This window comes from Tupaia chinensis, unplaced genomic scaffold, assembly GCF_000334495.1.
Source record: "Tupaia chinensis unplaced genomic scaffold, TupChi_1.0 Scaffold000528_1, whole genome shotgun sequence".
In the NCBI taxonomy this organism is placed as follows: Eukaryota; Metazoa; Chordata; class Mammalia; order Scandentia; family Tupaiidae; genus Tupaia; species Tupaia belangeri.
Window position 1 is genome coordinate 2,025,681 of NW_006160041.1, and position 13,803 is coordinate 2,039,483.

The following is a 13,803-nucleotide window of genomic DNA, read 5'->3' on the forward strand; positions in this document are numbered from 1 at the left end:
TAGCTGGGCGAGGCCTTTAAATAATGGGTAGGAATCTGCTCACCTGTTCAACTCCATTTATCTGACTTCTTGTACAGACGAGCGCCTGTGGCCCCGGAATGCTTCTACCTTTGCATCTAGAAATGCTCTGTCCCCGCTTCTGAGCCCCGCACTCCCTCAGTCCCTTCCCCAGTTCCTCACCCTTGTGTATTCTCCCATGACCTGAACTGAGGCCCTGCTCTTTTCCTCTTCCCACAGGCTCCTTGCAGATCGCAGCCACTGCCGTAAACATCAAATGCCCCTTCACTTGGCCGATTTCTCCTTTGAAAGCACCAGCCCCAAGCCCGCTGGCCCCAAGGCACAGATTTCCCCAGGCAACTCAAAGGTGACCTCTCTAATGTGGAACCTACTATGTGTCCCTCCTAACCGTATTTTCCTCCTGTGTCCCTATTCTTCATTCTTCCCACAGTCTGGGAGAGCCCACTGTGTTTCGGGCACTGTGCAAGGCACTGGAGGGACTACACTGAGGAAGGCGTGGCCCCACCTCCAGGAGCAGTCACGGACACTCTAGCTCTCATCTTTCTCATCAATCTCCCAGTGTAGACCCATTTGCCTCACCCCGGTAGCAGCCACTACCGTGCCCAGCCCAGTTCCTGCAACAGCTGCCCAGAGGATTTCCCTGCCTCCAATCCTGCTCCCTCCCGAACCATTCGACATGCTTCCACCAGTGCCATCTCCTGCAGCCTCCCTGGCCTCCTGGCTGCTCCAAGACCTGTACCAGTCTCCTCTGCCTATTTCCTGAAGCCAAATATCTCAGCCAGACATGGCGAACTCTCATAAGCTAGACCAACCTTCTTTTCACATTTACCTTGCATATTTCTGCATATAACCTGTGCCTTGAGTTTTGCCGTTTTCCACTTTGATCAATGCTGTCCCTGTTGCCTGATATGCCCTCCCCTCCCCTCTCTTCCTGGTGAAATCTAAGAAGCCTCATCCTCCCAGGGTCTGACTCTAGAGCAACCCATTCCATGTGGCTCTGATCCCCTCCCACAGCCCAGAAGCAGTGACCTCTCACGCCTTCAATCCCAGAGCCTGTGCTCGTCATTAGTATTTAGCGATGCACATATGTACAGCACACACAGTGTGTGGGAGATCTTCCACACCAGACTCTCTGCAGGGTGAACACTTGCTCAGTTAATACCTGTGAGTAAGTGACTGGATCTAAGTCACACAATACTGTGATGGAAACTGACGGCTGGCCCCAGAGGTCCTTGTGCTGTCACCAGTTCTGACAGTCCTTCCCACAGAGCTGGCTTTAATACCACAAAGGAGAAGCCATTCTTCAAGGTCAAAGAGCTTGCTGCTCAGGATGTCCTCGGCGCTGCCCTGATTCACTCTCCTGAGTATTCTTATCAGATCAACTGGGACTTCCTTCCACTTAGCCATCTACAGGCTAAAATAACTCAAGCCATCATACTTGGGTGTTTTTTTCAGTTCAACCCCCCAGGAAACGCCTCTGCCCTTCCACCTCTGTAAAGGCCCAGGGACACTCACGTTCGGGGATGGAGGCATTGTGAAGGTTGTTTCCTGAAAGCCGGGCCTGGAAGGCAGAACTGAAGAAACCGTCGCCAGGACCACTGCGAGAAAAGGAGGAGCAGACAAGAGCCAAGTTCATGCGTGAAATTGTTATCTCCCAGGAGCCAGGGAAGATTCTGCTCAGTCAGTTCAAAAGAAATGGAATCAAAGTGGCAGCATGCTATCAGGGGACAGACACGGGTGATGGAGCCAGAGTAATTAGGGTCCAAATCCCAACTTAGTCACTAACTGGCTGGGTGACTGTAGGCAAGATACCTAGCCTTGTTCAGTCTCGTTTCCTCATTTATAAATTAGAGATTTGAAAAAACAAAAAGAACACACAAATGATGACAATATAATAAGATATACAAAACTCTGACTGTAATTCCTGACGCTTAGTAGCTCCTCGTTAGATGGGAGCTCTGGCTGTGGTGCTATCATTATTACCCTTACTCCTACTGCACTCCCACGGTTCTCCACCCCCTACCAGGGACATTGTTTAGGGGTAAGGGGCAGTTGGATATTAAGAAATTCTCCTCTTCTGCGGCCAGCAAGTAGCATGGTGGTTAATGCACTGGATTCCCACATGGCTGACACAGTTTGAATCCCAGACCTGGCGGCTTGCCTTCTCACTGACCCTCTCTGTCTCTGCTGAGTGCACATGCCCTGTAATAAAATTTTAAAATAATAATAAAATAAAACAAATAATTCTTTAAAAAATAAAAAATTCTCCTTTCCCTTCATGGCCCTTCCAAACCCATGGATAACCAGAGGATAGAGAAAAGGGGGCAACAAAAACAAAGATAGACCCTGGGACCACTTTTTTTTTTTTTTTAAGGTTCTTACCATAGGGTGTGTGAACTCACCAGGGAAAGACAGAGGAGGGAAAGTGAAAATCACCTCTAGAGGAAATGGTCATGCTGCAATCCCTTCTCTTCCATTCTCCTCCTGGAATTTTGGGCATGTGAACATATGTGCCCAGCATGATTCTCAAGCTGCCAGGTCTAGCACTTGAACCATGGTCAGTCATGTGGGAATCCAGTGCTTTAAGCACCACCCCACCCCACACTAGCCCTGTCTCTGAGCCCCTCTGTTATCCCATTCTAACTGCAGACTCAGGCAATCACACGGCCCATCATGGGCCAAGGGCCAAGGGGCGGACCAGAAGCAAAGCCCTGGAGAGGCTCTAACTGTACCTTTTGTTCAGCACTGTGAAGTGAACGGCAAAAGTGGCCGTGTAGAGAGCCAGGGGGAGCACTATGAGGCACAGGATGCGTGCAGTCAGGTGTTTCCCCAAAGTCACCTGCAAAGAGAAGCCAATACAGCATGGTGGGCACATAAAGTCTCGTTATTCCTTATTTCTCATATGTACATAATATGTAAGTTGTTAAGTATAAGCCATAATTTTTTAAATGGCCAACAGTAAAGAATAAATGAACATTTTTAGCCTTTCTGTAAAAAAGCTATTGGCTTCCAAATCTGGAGATCCTGGGTCAAGTAAAGAAGGTTGTGAATCCAGAAAGTCACCCCACCCACTTTACTGCAGGTCCCATGCAGTCAGTGTGTGCCACACACGTGGCATGAACCCAGCTGGACAGAATCCTCGGGTCGGGTAGTTAGAACATTTAAAAGATATTAAGGGGAGGGGCCACTGGGTAAAGTGGTGGTTAAAAATGCTGGGCTCCCACATGGCTGATTACAGTTCGAATCTCAGACCTGGCAGCTTGGTTTCTCACTTTCTCTTTCTCTCTGCCCTTCTCTGGCTAAATTTAAAAAATAATAACAAAGTTAAAAAAATTTAAAAAAAGATATTATGGGGGGGAAATACCAAAGGAGAGCTCCAGAGATATTAGTCATTTTCTCCCTTTTACCTGTCCAGCCTCTCAGCTGGCCCCCTCCCCGATACCCTGCCATCTATGGAAAGAACACCCCCACTGTGTGCAGCAGAGGCACTGGCTCCTGCTGGGCAACACTGCTGCAAAGACATTTCTACAGCACTTATTAGGTTCTCACCAATGAAAGACTGAGGTCTCCAAACAGGTGCCAAAGGTCTGAGATGGTGTTCAGCCCCACATGCAGGATGATAAAGAGGCCAACGAACTTGACCCCTAAAGCACCAGCGAGACTGACTCCAGTCAGGCTGAGCCAAAACCACCAGGGGGCAGAGAAGGGCCTGAAAACCAACAAGACAGAATTTAGTTTGCCACCTGGAACCAAACTGGAAAGCAAGAGTAGAGGCCTAAGGCCCAAGTTCTCTGAGTCAGGGAGGTTGGGCTGTGACTTCTACCTTGGGGTTCCTAACCTCAGGGGACTGTGACGTGGCTCCAAGGAGATGATGGTCTAGGAAACCCTAGGAATTTCAGGGAAAGTATAGGGTGAAAGTGAGTACGATGTTTTTCTGTGAAAAGGGTCCATACAGATGAACTCTTCTAAGTTTCACTACAACCCCATGAGGGAGATCCTTCTACTACCTTCTTTTGCACATGAGAAAACTGAGGTACAGGGAGATTAAACAATGTATCGAGCAAGCAGTGGAGCATAGTAGATCCCAGGCAATCAGGTCTGAGGTCAGCATTCCTAACCATTTTGCTACACATAAGGTCCTAGCACACTGTGTTGCAATTTCCTGACATCTGGCTGCCTCTTCTGCCACAGTAATGTTCTTTAACAGCCAAGACGACATGCCTCTGTACCTCCAGCTTCTAGAACAGTATCTGGAACATAGTATGTATTTAAGAAATGGTAGCTGGGGGCCAGCAAGTGGCATAGTGGGTAAAGCACTGGATTCTCATGTGGTCGACTGCAGTTTAAGTCCTGGACCCAGTGGCTTGAAACTCACACCAGGTGCATGTGCATATGTGCACAAAATCCTAAGAGAAGAACGGAGAAGGGACTGCAGTATGGCCATCCCCTTGGGGGTTGATTTCTCACTTCCTGTCTGTCTGTCTGTCTCAGTCTGTTTCTGTCTACCCAGCGAGTGCATGCAGCCTGTAGCAAAAATCTCTCCAGGAAAAAAAAAAAAAAAAAGGGAAAGAAATGGTAGGTGGAAGTGGATGCAACAGAAGCAGAAGACAACTCCAGGACAGAATGGGCTGGTAGTCACTGGATCAGGTTTCATTAGCATTACGTACCTTAGTGAGCTTGACCATGGGTGAAGCCAAGTTGACTTGTGAAAAAGTCTAGGAGAGGCCAACTCTTTGGGTTTGAATAGAACAAATGACCTATTTTACTCTCTCAGAAGAATAATCTGGAAAAGTCTATTCAGGAGGTAGAGTAGGCCCTCCAGACCAGCTTTAGAATTGACCAGGACCTGGAAAGATCCTCATGACTGGTATAGATCATTCAGGAAAATTTTTACATACGTTATTCCCATCATCACTCAGAACTAGATGCAAGCACCAAGGGCAGGGAGATAAACAGTTACCAGGCAGCACGTAACATGGTCTCTCCCCTCTAGGACAAAGAATGTGAAGGATAAAGTTGTCCCCAGATACCCGAGTCAGCACTGGTGCTAAGGGGTAGCTCATGAGAGGTGGGTGGGGGAAGAATCCCTTCAAAATATCCATAAACTCCTAACAATTCACCCTTACCCAATTGTACCCCCACTGTAAATATATTGGGTTATTGGAAAAGTCATGATGCATAGGAAAACAAGTCATGACTTCTCAGACGATCCATTAATACTTTTGAGGAAAACAAGTAACATTTTCTCAGTCCTCTGTAAAGCAAAAGCATTTATACAGAACTTCTTAAAATCTGTTTTTATGATAAAAAATGAAGAAAATAAGTTTTTTTTAAAAAAAAGAATAAAAAGTATGCTTGCCTTAAACTCAGCTTCAAGATATGTCCACTAGGTACCAGCCCCACCCCAGCCCTGGCTATTCCAGGAATTACGGACTTTCACAGCTTCTGACCCTCCCCCTCCTGAAAATGGTGTTTCTGACCTGTCGGCGTAGGAGTTGGACTTGACCATGCTCAGCATGGCAGCCATGATGAAGAACATCAGGATGGGGTCGAGGAGGATGTACTGGGACAGCGTGAGGCATCCTGTGTCTGAAAAACAAGAGCTCGCTGGTCATAAAGCGAAGTCAAGGGAGGGATCTCCTAAAAACTAAGCACTACAGACAGTCCCCCTTACACATACTGGTACGTGAGCATCTCTGCAATCGAGATGGGCCACCAAGCCATCAGAGAGGTGGAAAGACACAGCTTTGGGTACACCAAAGCCCAATGACGAGAAGCAGCACTTCACACCACCTCTAGGCCTTCAACCCAAGAAAGGATACATTACTCACTCAGAGCAGCCTGGAGACGAGGTCTCTTCCTCATTTCCACCATTTGGATAGGAGTTCTGCCACCCTGCTTACATAGCTGCAAACTACCTAGACCTAAGAGTCTTACCTTTTACATGAAGGTTCTGTTGAGTTTGAGTCTCCACACAGGTGCCAGAGTGATTTCTCTTTTTAACTTAAATCTCATTACATCAAGTTTTCCTTTAAGCCCTCCAATGTCTTCCTATATTACTCAGACTCACAAATTATGATGGCTGCTGAGACTGCAGTCTCCCTCCCTGTCCAATCTCACCTCCAAACACCCTCAGCCTCCTTCACTCCACCTGTGCCATACTGGCCTTTTGGTGCACCCTGAAGCCACTAAGCCTTGCACCAGGACTACTGCACATACCGTTCCCTCGCCTGACACTCTTACCTCAGATCTCTTCAGGGCTTGATCCTTTGTTTCACTCAGGTCTTTGCTCAGAGTTATCTTCTCAGGTAGCTCCTCACTGACCACCCTACCTAAAATAGTACTCTATCCCTTAATCTATTCTATTAGGGTCTCAGGAAAGTCATGATGTATTTTTCTATGCAAAATACATGATTTTTCCAAAGACCCAATATTTTCTACACTGTACTTACAGCTCAAGAATTTGAGATTACAGAGTTAACAGCTTACTTTCTTATTCCTGTCTCCCCACTAGGGAAGTTCCATGAGGGCAGTGTCGCATCAGTGTATCTTTTGAGGCCAAGAAAAGTGACCTGGCACAAGGTAGGTAGGTACTTAAGATTCAGTTATTGAATGAAAAATGAATAAATGACTGAATGAATAAATAAGTAAAGAGGTTAAAGATATAAGAGAAAAGCTGCCAGTCATCTACAGAAGAATCCTATGATCCTGCAAATATATCCATCAAAATGATGCAACAAATTTATCAAAACCAACCCCTACAATACCCACCTAGACTGGTCCAGATGCCTATAAACATTAAACTCCATGAGGTCATGAATGGACTTTCATACAAATGAGCTAACAGCAGGATCAACTTCTATGATCAACATCATTTCTGCATGTGAAGATCAACCACATAACAATGTTTAAATTCCCATTTTGCCATCCTCTCTCACCCAGATACTTCTGTAGCATCTGCCTTTATATTTGGTTAAAATCAGTTTAGGGGACCAGCAGTTGGCATAATGGCTATGTCACTGGACTCTCATGTAGTTGACCGCGGTTCTCGTCCCGAACCCGACAGCTTAAATTCACGCCAGGCGCATGTGCGTGCGTGCCCAAGATCCCGAGAGAATAATGGAGAAGAGATTGCGGCATGGCCATCCTCTTGGGGGGGAGGGGTGATTTCTCGCTTTCTATCTCTCTGTCACTGTCTTTCTGGCAAGCGCACGCACCCAAAAAGAAAAAAAACTCTCAAAAAAAAAAAATCAGTTTAGGGAATGCAAACTAATCTTAACTTAAGAGAAGCAAAACTAGAATTGTAAGCTTCCTTCAACACACATATGAATACTCACAAATTTATCATATTATCCATTTCAAACTCTGATATGGTGCCTTGGAGATAATCTATTCCTTACAATTACACATGCCAAGTCTCCTCTCCCATAATATAAAGGCCTGCTACATATGTAAGTATTTATAAGTGTAAGTGTGAATCAGATGAGATGTGTAATACATTTAACCCAGGGCCAATTAATTAGGCCCACTGAAAGGACCCCGGAACATATTGACCTCCACTTACAATCAGTGTAGCTATCCATTTCCCGAAAAACAGGGAGTAAGGCAACTCACCGAAGGTGATGAGGGCGGCGGCGAGCAGTGCTGCCGGGTGGGATTTGGACAGATCCAGCACAGTGAGGTAGGCAAAGGGGACCAGACAGGAACCGAGGAACGCACAGAACTACGGGAAGAACAGAGAGGCTGTTGAGTAAGAAGACAGGCTAGGCATCAGGAACAAGTTTACTTGTTACAAATTATTGTTTAAGATGGAGGACCCTGATGAAAGCAAGACTGTGGTAACGTAAAATCTCCTAAAACACCTATAAAGAAGAAAGGGGAGGCTAGCTGGTGGCATGGTGGTTAAGGTAGCTGTATGGCTGACTCCACAGTTTGAGTCCTGAACCCAGCAGCTTGAGAAACATGCCAGGCATGTGTATGTGTGCACTCGAAATCCTGTAAAGAGGGAGAAATGGAGAAGACTGCAGCATGACCATTCCCCACGGGGGTGCTTTCTCGCTTTCCCTCTCTCTGTCTCTCTCTGGCAAGCACACACATCCTCTGGCAAAATTTAAAGAGAGAGAGAGAGAGAGAAGAAAAGGGAAAGGGAAGGGAAAGAAAAGAAAAAGAAAGAGTGGTGTGACAACAAAGAGTCAAATCGAGTGATATACAAGCATGTTCCCACTGAGCAACGCATGCACTGACGTGCCCTCCAGTCAGCCAGGAAGGTGGTGCAGGGCAGCCCCATCACCACCAGCTGCACAGCACTGCCTCCCACCCTCCCCATCTGCATTATGTGAACAGTTAGGGTACCAACCACATAGGTTTACTCTGAAGATTATTAAATGAGTTAAAGTTTCATTAACACAGAAAGTACTTGAAAAACATCAGCTGCAACTACAAAACTGTGGGTACCCAATGAAAAGAACCTCTCGGAAGGTATCTTAATATTGTAGAAAATTCTGTTATTTCTACCCTGGCTCTTTTCTTTGATAACACAGGAACCACTCTTTAACCTGCAGGATGCAGCTGATTTTGAAAATCAGTGCTCGACACTTCAGTACCTGAAGGGTGGTTTGATTTTGCTTCCTCTTTCTTTCTTTCTTTCTTTCTTTTTTTTTTTTTTTTTTAAATCTCCAGCCTGCTTTCATCCTCCTATTCTGCCCATCAAAAGTAAACAAAATGAGGGACCAATAGATGGCATAGTAGTTATGTCACTGGCCTCCTACAGGGCCAACCATGGTTCGAGTCCCGGACCCAGAGGCCTGAAACTCACGCCAGACACATGTATGCATGCCCAAAATCCCAAGAGGAAAATGGAGGAGAAGGGACTGCAGCGTGGCCATTGCCCCTGGTGGGATGATTTCTCACTTTCTGTTTCTGTCTCTCCAGTGAGTACATGCACCCATAAGCAAAAATCTTTCTCAAAAAAAAAGTAAACAAAATGAATCCAGAAGAAAGTCCCACATTTGGCTGTCATTTTTAATCAACAGAAAGCAATGCACTCTAGTGTGAATGAGATTGGAAGAGGCTGTTATATTTGGCCTTCTCAATTTCCAGAGCAAGTCCCCAGTGAGACAGGCCTAAATCTAATTATGCATGCTGAATGGTGTTCAAAAGTCATTAGGAAAAAACAAAATCACTGATGGAAAGGAACTTGAGAGCAGGGGACTTGTTTAATACGGCATGACATGACCATGCAAATAATCCAATGCTTGCCTCAAGTAAGCACACAGCCAATGATCTAACGTGCTTGAGCTCCCCGAGGAAGGTGGCTGTAAATGCACACTGCTTTGAGAGTTCCAGGCTGGAGGTCAGTTTCTGCAGGTTTCATCTAGTGACAGGTCCAGGCTTCCCAGAGACTTGGGTGTTCAGGCCCTGCTGTGTTCCGAGCTACTGTTGTCAGTCAAAGCACAGAGGGAATGGAGCAGGCAAATGGCCTCCTTTAAAATAAGGCTGGAAAACTATGTGTGCCTGAAACCTTCAGGGGACAAAAGGCAAGAACCTGGTGACAGGGGTGTGGGGCACAGAATCTTAAGAAAAGGCTCTGGGAGGTAGGCAACGCCCCAGCAGCTGTGCTGCAGAGTAGAAGCACGTGTGGCATGCCAGCAAACAAAGGTCAATATGGGGGCCACAGGAGCCCCTGACTGCTGGGGCCCCACCCAGGATGCTCTCCACCTGAGATCTGATGTGCTCATGGGCGGCGTGAGCAAATGCCAACCTGTGCAAGCTCTCTACTGTCTGTGGATTCCCTTCCCTTCCTCCCCACCTTAGTTCTGAATCGCTACACCACAGCAGGTGTGTCCAGTCCTCCTCCTCTCTTCTACCTGCCCTAAATCCCTTGACCTACACCTGCCACCACTCAGGGCTTCCAAGTATAACACTTCTCAGTGAGTGTGGCCCAGTATCTATACCAAGTCAGGAAGCCTTACTCCTCTCATTCCCATGTAGCTGTGATGCTCGTATTTGTCCCCGGGCTTCTGGAACAAAAAGGTACCGTCATATCCACTCAGGTAGCCAGCAAGACCTATCAGCATCTGAGGAGAGAGGAGAATAAACAAAAGGATGAGAGACCTTTAGAAGACGATTCCTCTGTGCCCAAACTTCCCTCCAGCTGCACCCACAGACTTTGGCTTCCCTTAACAACAGACCATGGAAGGAGGTGCCAGCGTGGCATTTTCTCCCACAGCTGCCACGAAGCAAAGACTCTTTTGTCTACAGAACTCATTGCATGAAACAGATCCTCTCTTGTGTTATGGCCAAGTTCTTGGGAACGGTGCAGACTAAACACTTAGGAAGAAAGAAGCCCACCATTTGAAGAGCAGGTCAGTGAGGGGCTCTCTCATTTAGCTGTCTTTCATTTGTTATGAAGTAAAATGTGAGGTCGATTCCTAGGAGACGGGACCATTGAAAGGAAATGGAATGCCAAGTCACAGTGAGGGGAAGGATGATGACAACAATGAGAAACAATAGCCCCAATAGAAATGAAGGGAAGGATGTGAAAGCCAGAGACTGTTTTTCCTATTTCCAGTACTCTGAAGGAAGGTGGCATCTCTCAAACCAGAACACATCAACTATAAAGTCAGACTGAGTCATGAATCCTATGAAATATCTGAGAGCACTGGTCCCTTCATTTCTATTGGGTTGTCAACAAAGTCATGGTGCATTTTTTAAATTTAAATTTAAATTTAAATTTTTTAATTAAATGTATTTATCTACATTAATTCACTATACATCATTACAGCATACAAAATGAGATTTCCCATCCAGAATACACTGTATATTGGCTCAATCAAGCACATCAACATACGTGTTATCGTCAACAAATAATTTTCCATTTCTTATTTCCTGTATATTTTGCTTTTTTTGCCATCCTTGATTCCTTATCTCTCACCCCCTCCCACACTGTCTCTAGTATGGTGCATTTTGCATAGAAAAACAGAAAAATATGACTTCTCTGACGACATAATATATTTCCTTGGCCATCAATGCTGTAAAATTCTCTTTTGCACACAATCAGAAGTGGCTTCAGTACAGGCACTGGTCCGTAAATGCCGACCGTCTGTGACGCCCCAGGCAGCTGGGCCTGAGCCCTGTGCTCTGTCAGGCCGTGTGGAGGGACAGCACACACTGGCAGTGTGCGGAGTCCCTCTTGCACTTGGACCTCTCACCAACTCACTCTTTCAAAAAAATCTGAGCAGGTCTTGGCAGGCACTCTCCGTAGCTCATTCTAAGGCATGGAAGCCAAAGTGCAGCAGTAAATGATTATGAGGTCTTGTTTTTTGGTCTTTTAAATTTATTTAGTTATTATTAATTTTCATTTTACTAGAGAAAGAGATAGAGACAGAGAGAAAGGGAAAGTAAGAAAGCAAGCCCCCAGGTCTGGGACTTGAACTGCAGTTGGCCATGTGGGAGTCCAGTGCCTCAACCACCACACCATCTGCCAGCCCCTGTAAGGTCTTTTTATTTTTTAAAAAATTATTTTACTTAACTTTATTTACTTATTTTTTATATTTGACCAGAGTGGGACAGAATGAGAGAGCGAGGGAGAGAGCAAGAAAGCAAGCCACCAGGTCCAGGATTTGAACCATGGTTGGCCAGGTGAGAGTTCGGCACCAATGTCCCTGGCAGGCCCAGGTTTTTTTTTTTTTTTTTTTTTTAAAGAAAAAAAAAGAAGAGGGAAAATCCCAGGGTCTAAAAGTAAATAGAGCTAATTTAATATAATGTAATTTAAGGTACTGAAAAGAGAGGATCTGGGCCAGCCAGGTGATGTGGAGGTTAAGGTTCTGAATCCTACATGGCTGACTCCATGGTTCCAGTCCCGGATCCGGTGGCCTAAAACACATGCTGGGTGACTGTACATGTGTGCCCAAAATCCTGAGGGGAGAAGGGAGAAGGGACTGCAGTGTGGAGAGACAGTGAGAGGGAAAGTGAGAAATCACTCCCCAGGGAGGATGGCCAAGCTACAATCCCTTCTCCTCTTGGGATCTTGAGCATGCACGCACATGTACCAGGCATGATTTTCAAGCCACTGGGTCTGGGACTCAAACTGCAACTGGCCATGTGGGAGACCAGCAACGTAACTGCTATGCCATCTGCTGCTGGCCCCAGAAAAAAGAAAAAAAAATCTTTAAAAAAAAAAGAAAGAAAGAAAAGACAGGGTCATTCAAATGCCTAGAAGAACTAAACTGACAGGTAACAATTAAATGGACTCTCCTTCCCCACTGGGATCTCAGAGGACAAGCCTGCCTGGTGCTGGTCTTGAATTCCCAGACTGATTGGCTGGTCTGGAGGGAAGAAGTGCTCAGATGGTTTGGACTTCAGTGCCCTAGTACCAGCTCTCAGATCATGGACAATACTTAGTATCTCTGAAGCAACAAAAACTTCATTGCAGGGGGTGATGAGGATTAGAGGGGGCAATATAAGTAAAACACATAACATTATGCCTGGCACTTAGCAGGTACTCAAAATTCTGTTCCCTCTTGGTTCCCTTAAGATTAACAGCAGCCCAGGACCAGCAGTTAGCGTAATGGCTATGTTGCTGGACTCCCATGTAGCCGACCACAGTTCGAGTCCCGGACCTGGTGGCTTAAACTCACGCCAGGCACGTGTGCGTGCATGCCCAAGATCCCGAGAAGAGATGGAGGAGAAGGGATTGTAGCGTGGCCATCCACCCTGGGGGACGATTTCTCGCTTTCTGTCTCTCTGTCTCTCTCTGTCACTCTGGCGAGCGCACGCACCCTGTAGCAAAAACCTCTCCAAAAATAAAAAATAAAAAAAGATGAAGCAGCCCTGGGCTAGTGTCCTAACTAAACAATACATTACATCAACAGTAAAAGATGAACAACCTACTATAAAAATGTGTGAATTCTTAGAGAGTGAAACACAAATGGCTAATACACACATGAAAATGTATTCGCCCTAACTCATAAACACATGCCAAGGAAAACAGCGGTATACCGTTCTTTGCTCTCACATTGGTAAAGTTTGTAAGATGAGCCTATCAACCCTCGCAATGGTGTGGGGAAGAAATACACCATTGGTGGGAGTAGGTATTATTATACTCTCTTTAGGGAAAACTTAGCAATCTCACACAGTTTTCGATGTGTTAGATACACACTGACTCTTTAATATGGCTGCTGGCAATCTTTCAGATACACTTGCACAACCATGCAAAGATGCACATACATGGGTATCTATTGCAGAATCTCTTAAAAATGGCTAAAAACTAAAAATAAAGACACATACCCACCAACAGGGATAAAATCCTTTATGACACATCTGTATTAATGGCTTAATATATAACCATCAAAAGGAATGAATTATGGGCCAACTCTATGAGCTGGTGGTTAAGGCAGCCAGATTCCACATGGCCAGTGGGTGGTTCAAGTCCTGGACCCAGCAGCCTGAGAAATATGCTGGCGTGCCCAAAATCCTGAAAGGAGGGAGAAATGGAGGAGAAGACTGTGGTATAACTATTCCCCACAGGGGAGTCTTTCTCTTCTCTCTTTGTCTCTGTCTTTTTCTGGCAAGTGTATGCATTCTCAAGCAAAAAAAAAAAAAAAAAGTTAGACATACTGTGTTTAAAATACCAGTTGCTGAACAATTTTAATCTGATCCTAATTATATATTTTAAAAGAACCTGTATATATATAACATGTTGTTCATATGCATGTAGATAAAAATATACACACTTCTATTTCTATGAAAAAAAAAAAAAGAAACAACTTCTAAGCAAGCCCAGTT

At 45.5% G+C, this 13,803-nt stretch overlaps 1 protein-coding gene across 1 annotated transcript in view; it reads right to left on the minus strand.

The window, feature by feature from the left end:
• POMT2 (protein O-mannosyltransferase 2) overlaps positions 1-13,803 on the minus strand; it is a gene marked incomplete in the record, with an annotated part of 52,163 nt that overhangs the window by 25,056 nt on the left and 13,304 nt on the right. Inside the window, 6 exon segments of the mRNA XM_006157077.3 lie at positions 1,534-1,616; positions 2,751-2,857; positions 3,568-3,727; positions 5,499-5,607; positions 7,633-7,741; positions 9,990-10,094. Coding sequence (XP_006157139.2) covers positions 1,534-1,616; positions 2,751-2,857; positions 3,568-3,727; positions 5,499-5,607; positions 7,633-7,741; positions 9,990-10,094 — 673 coding nt within the window.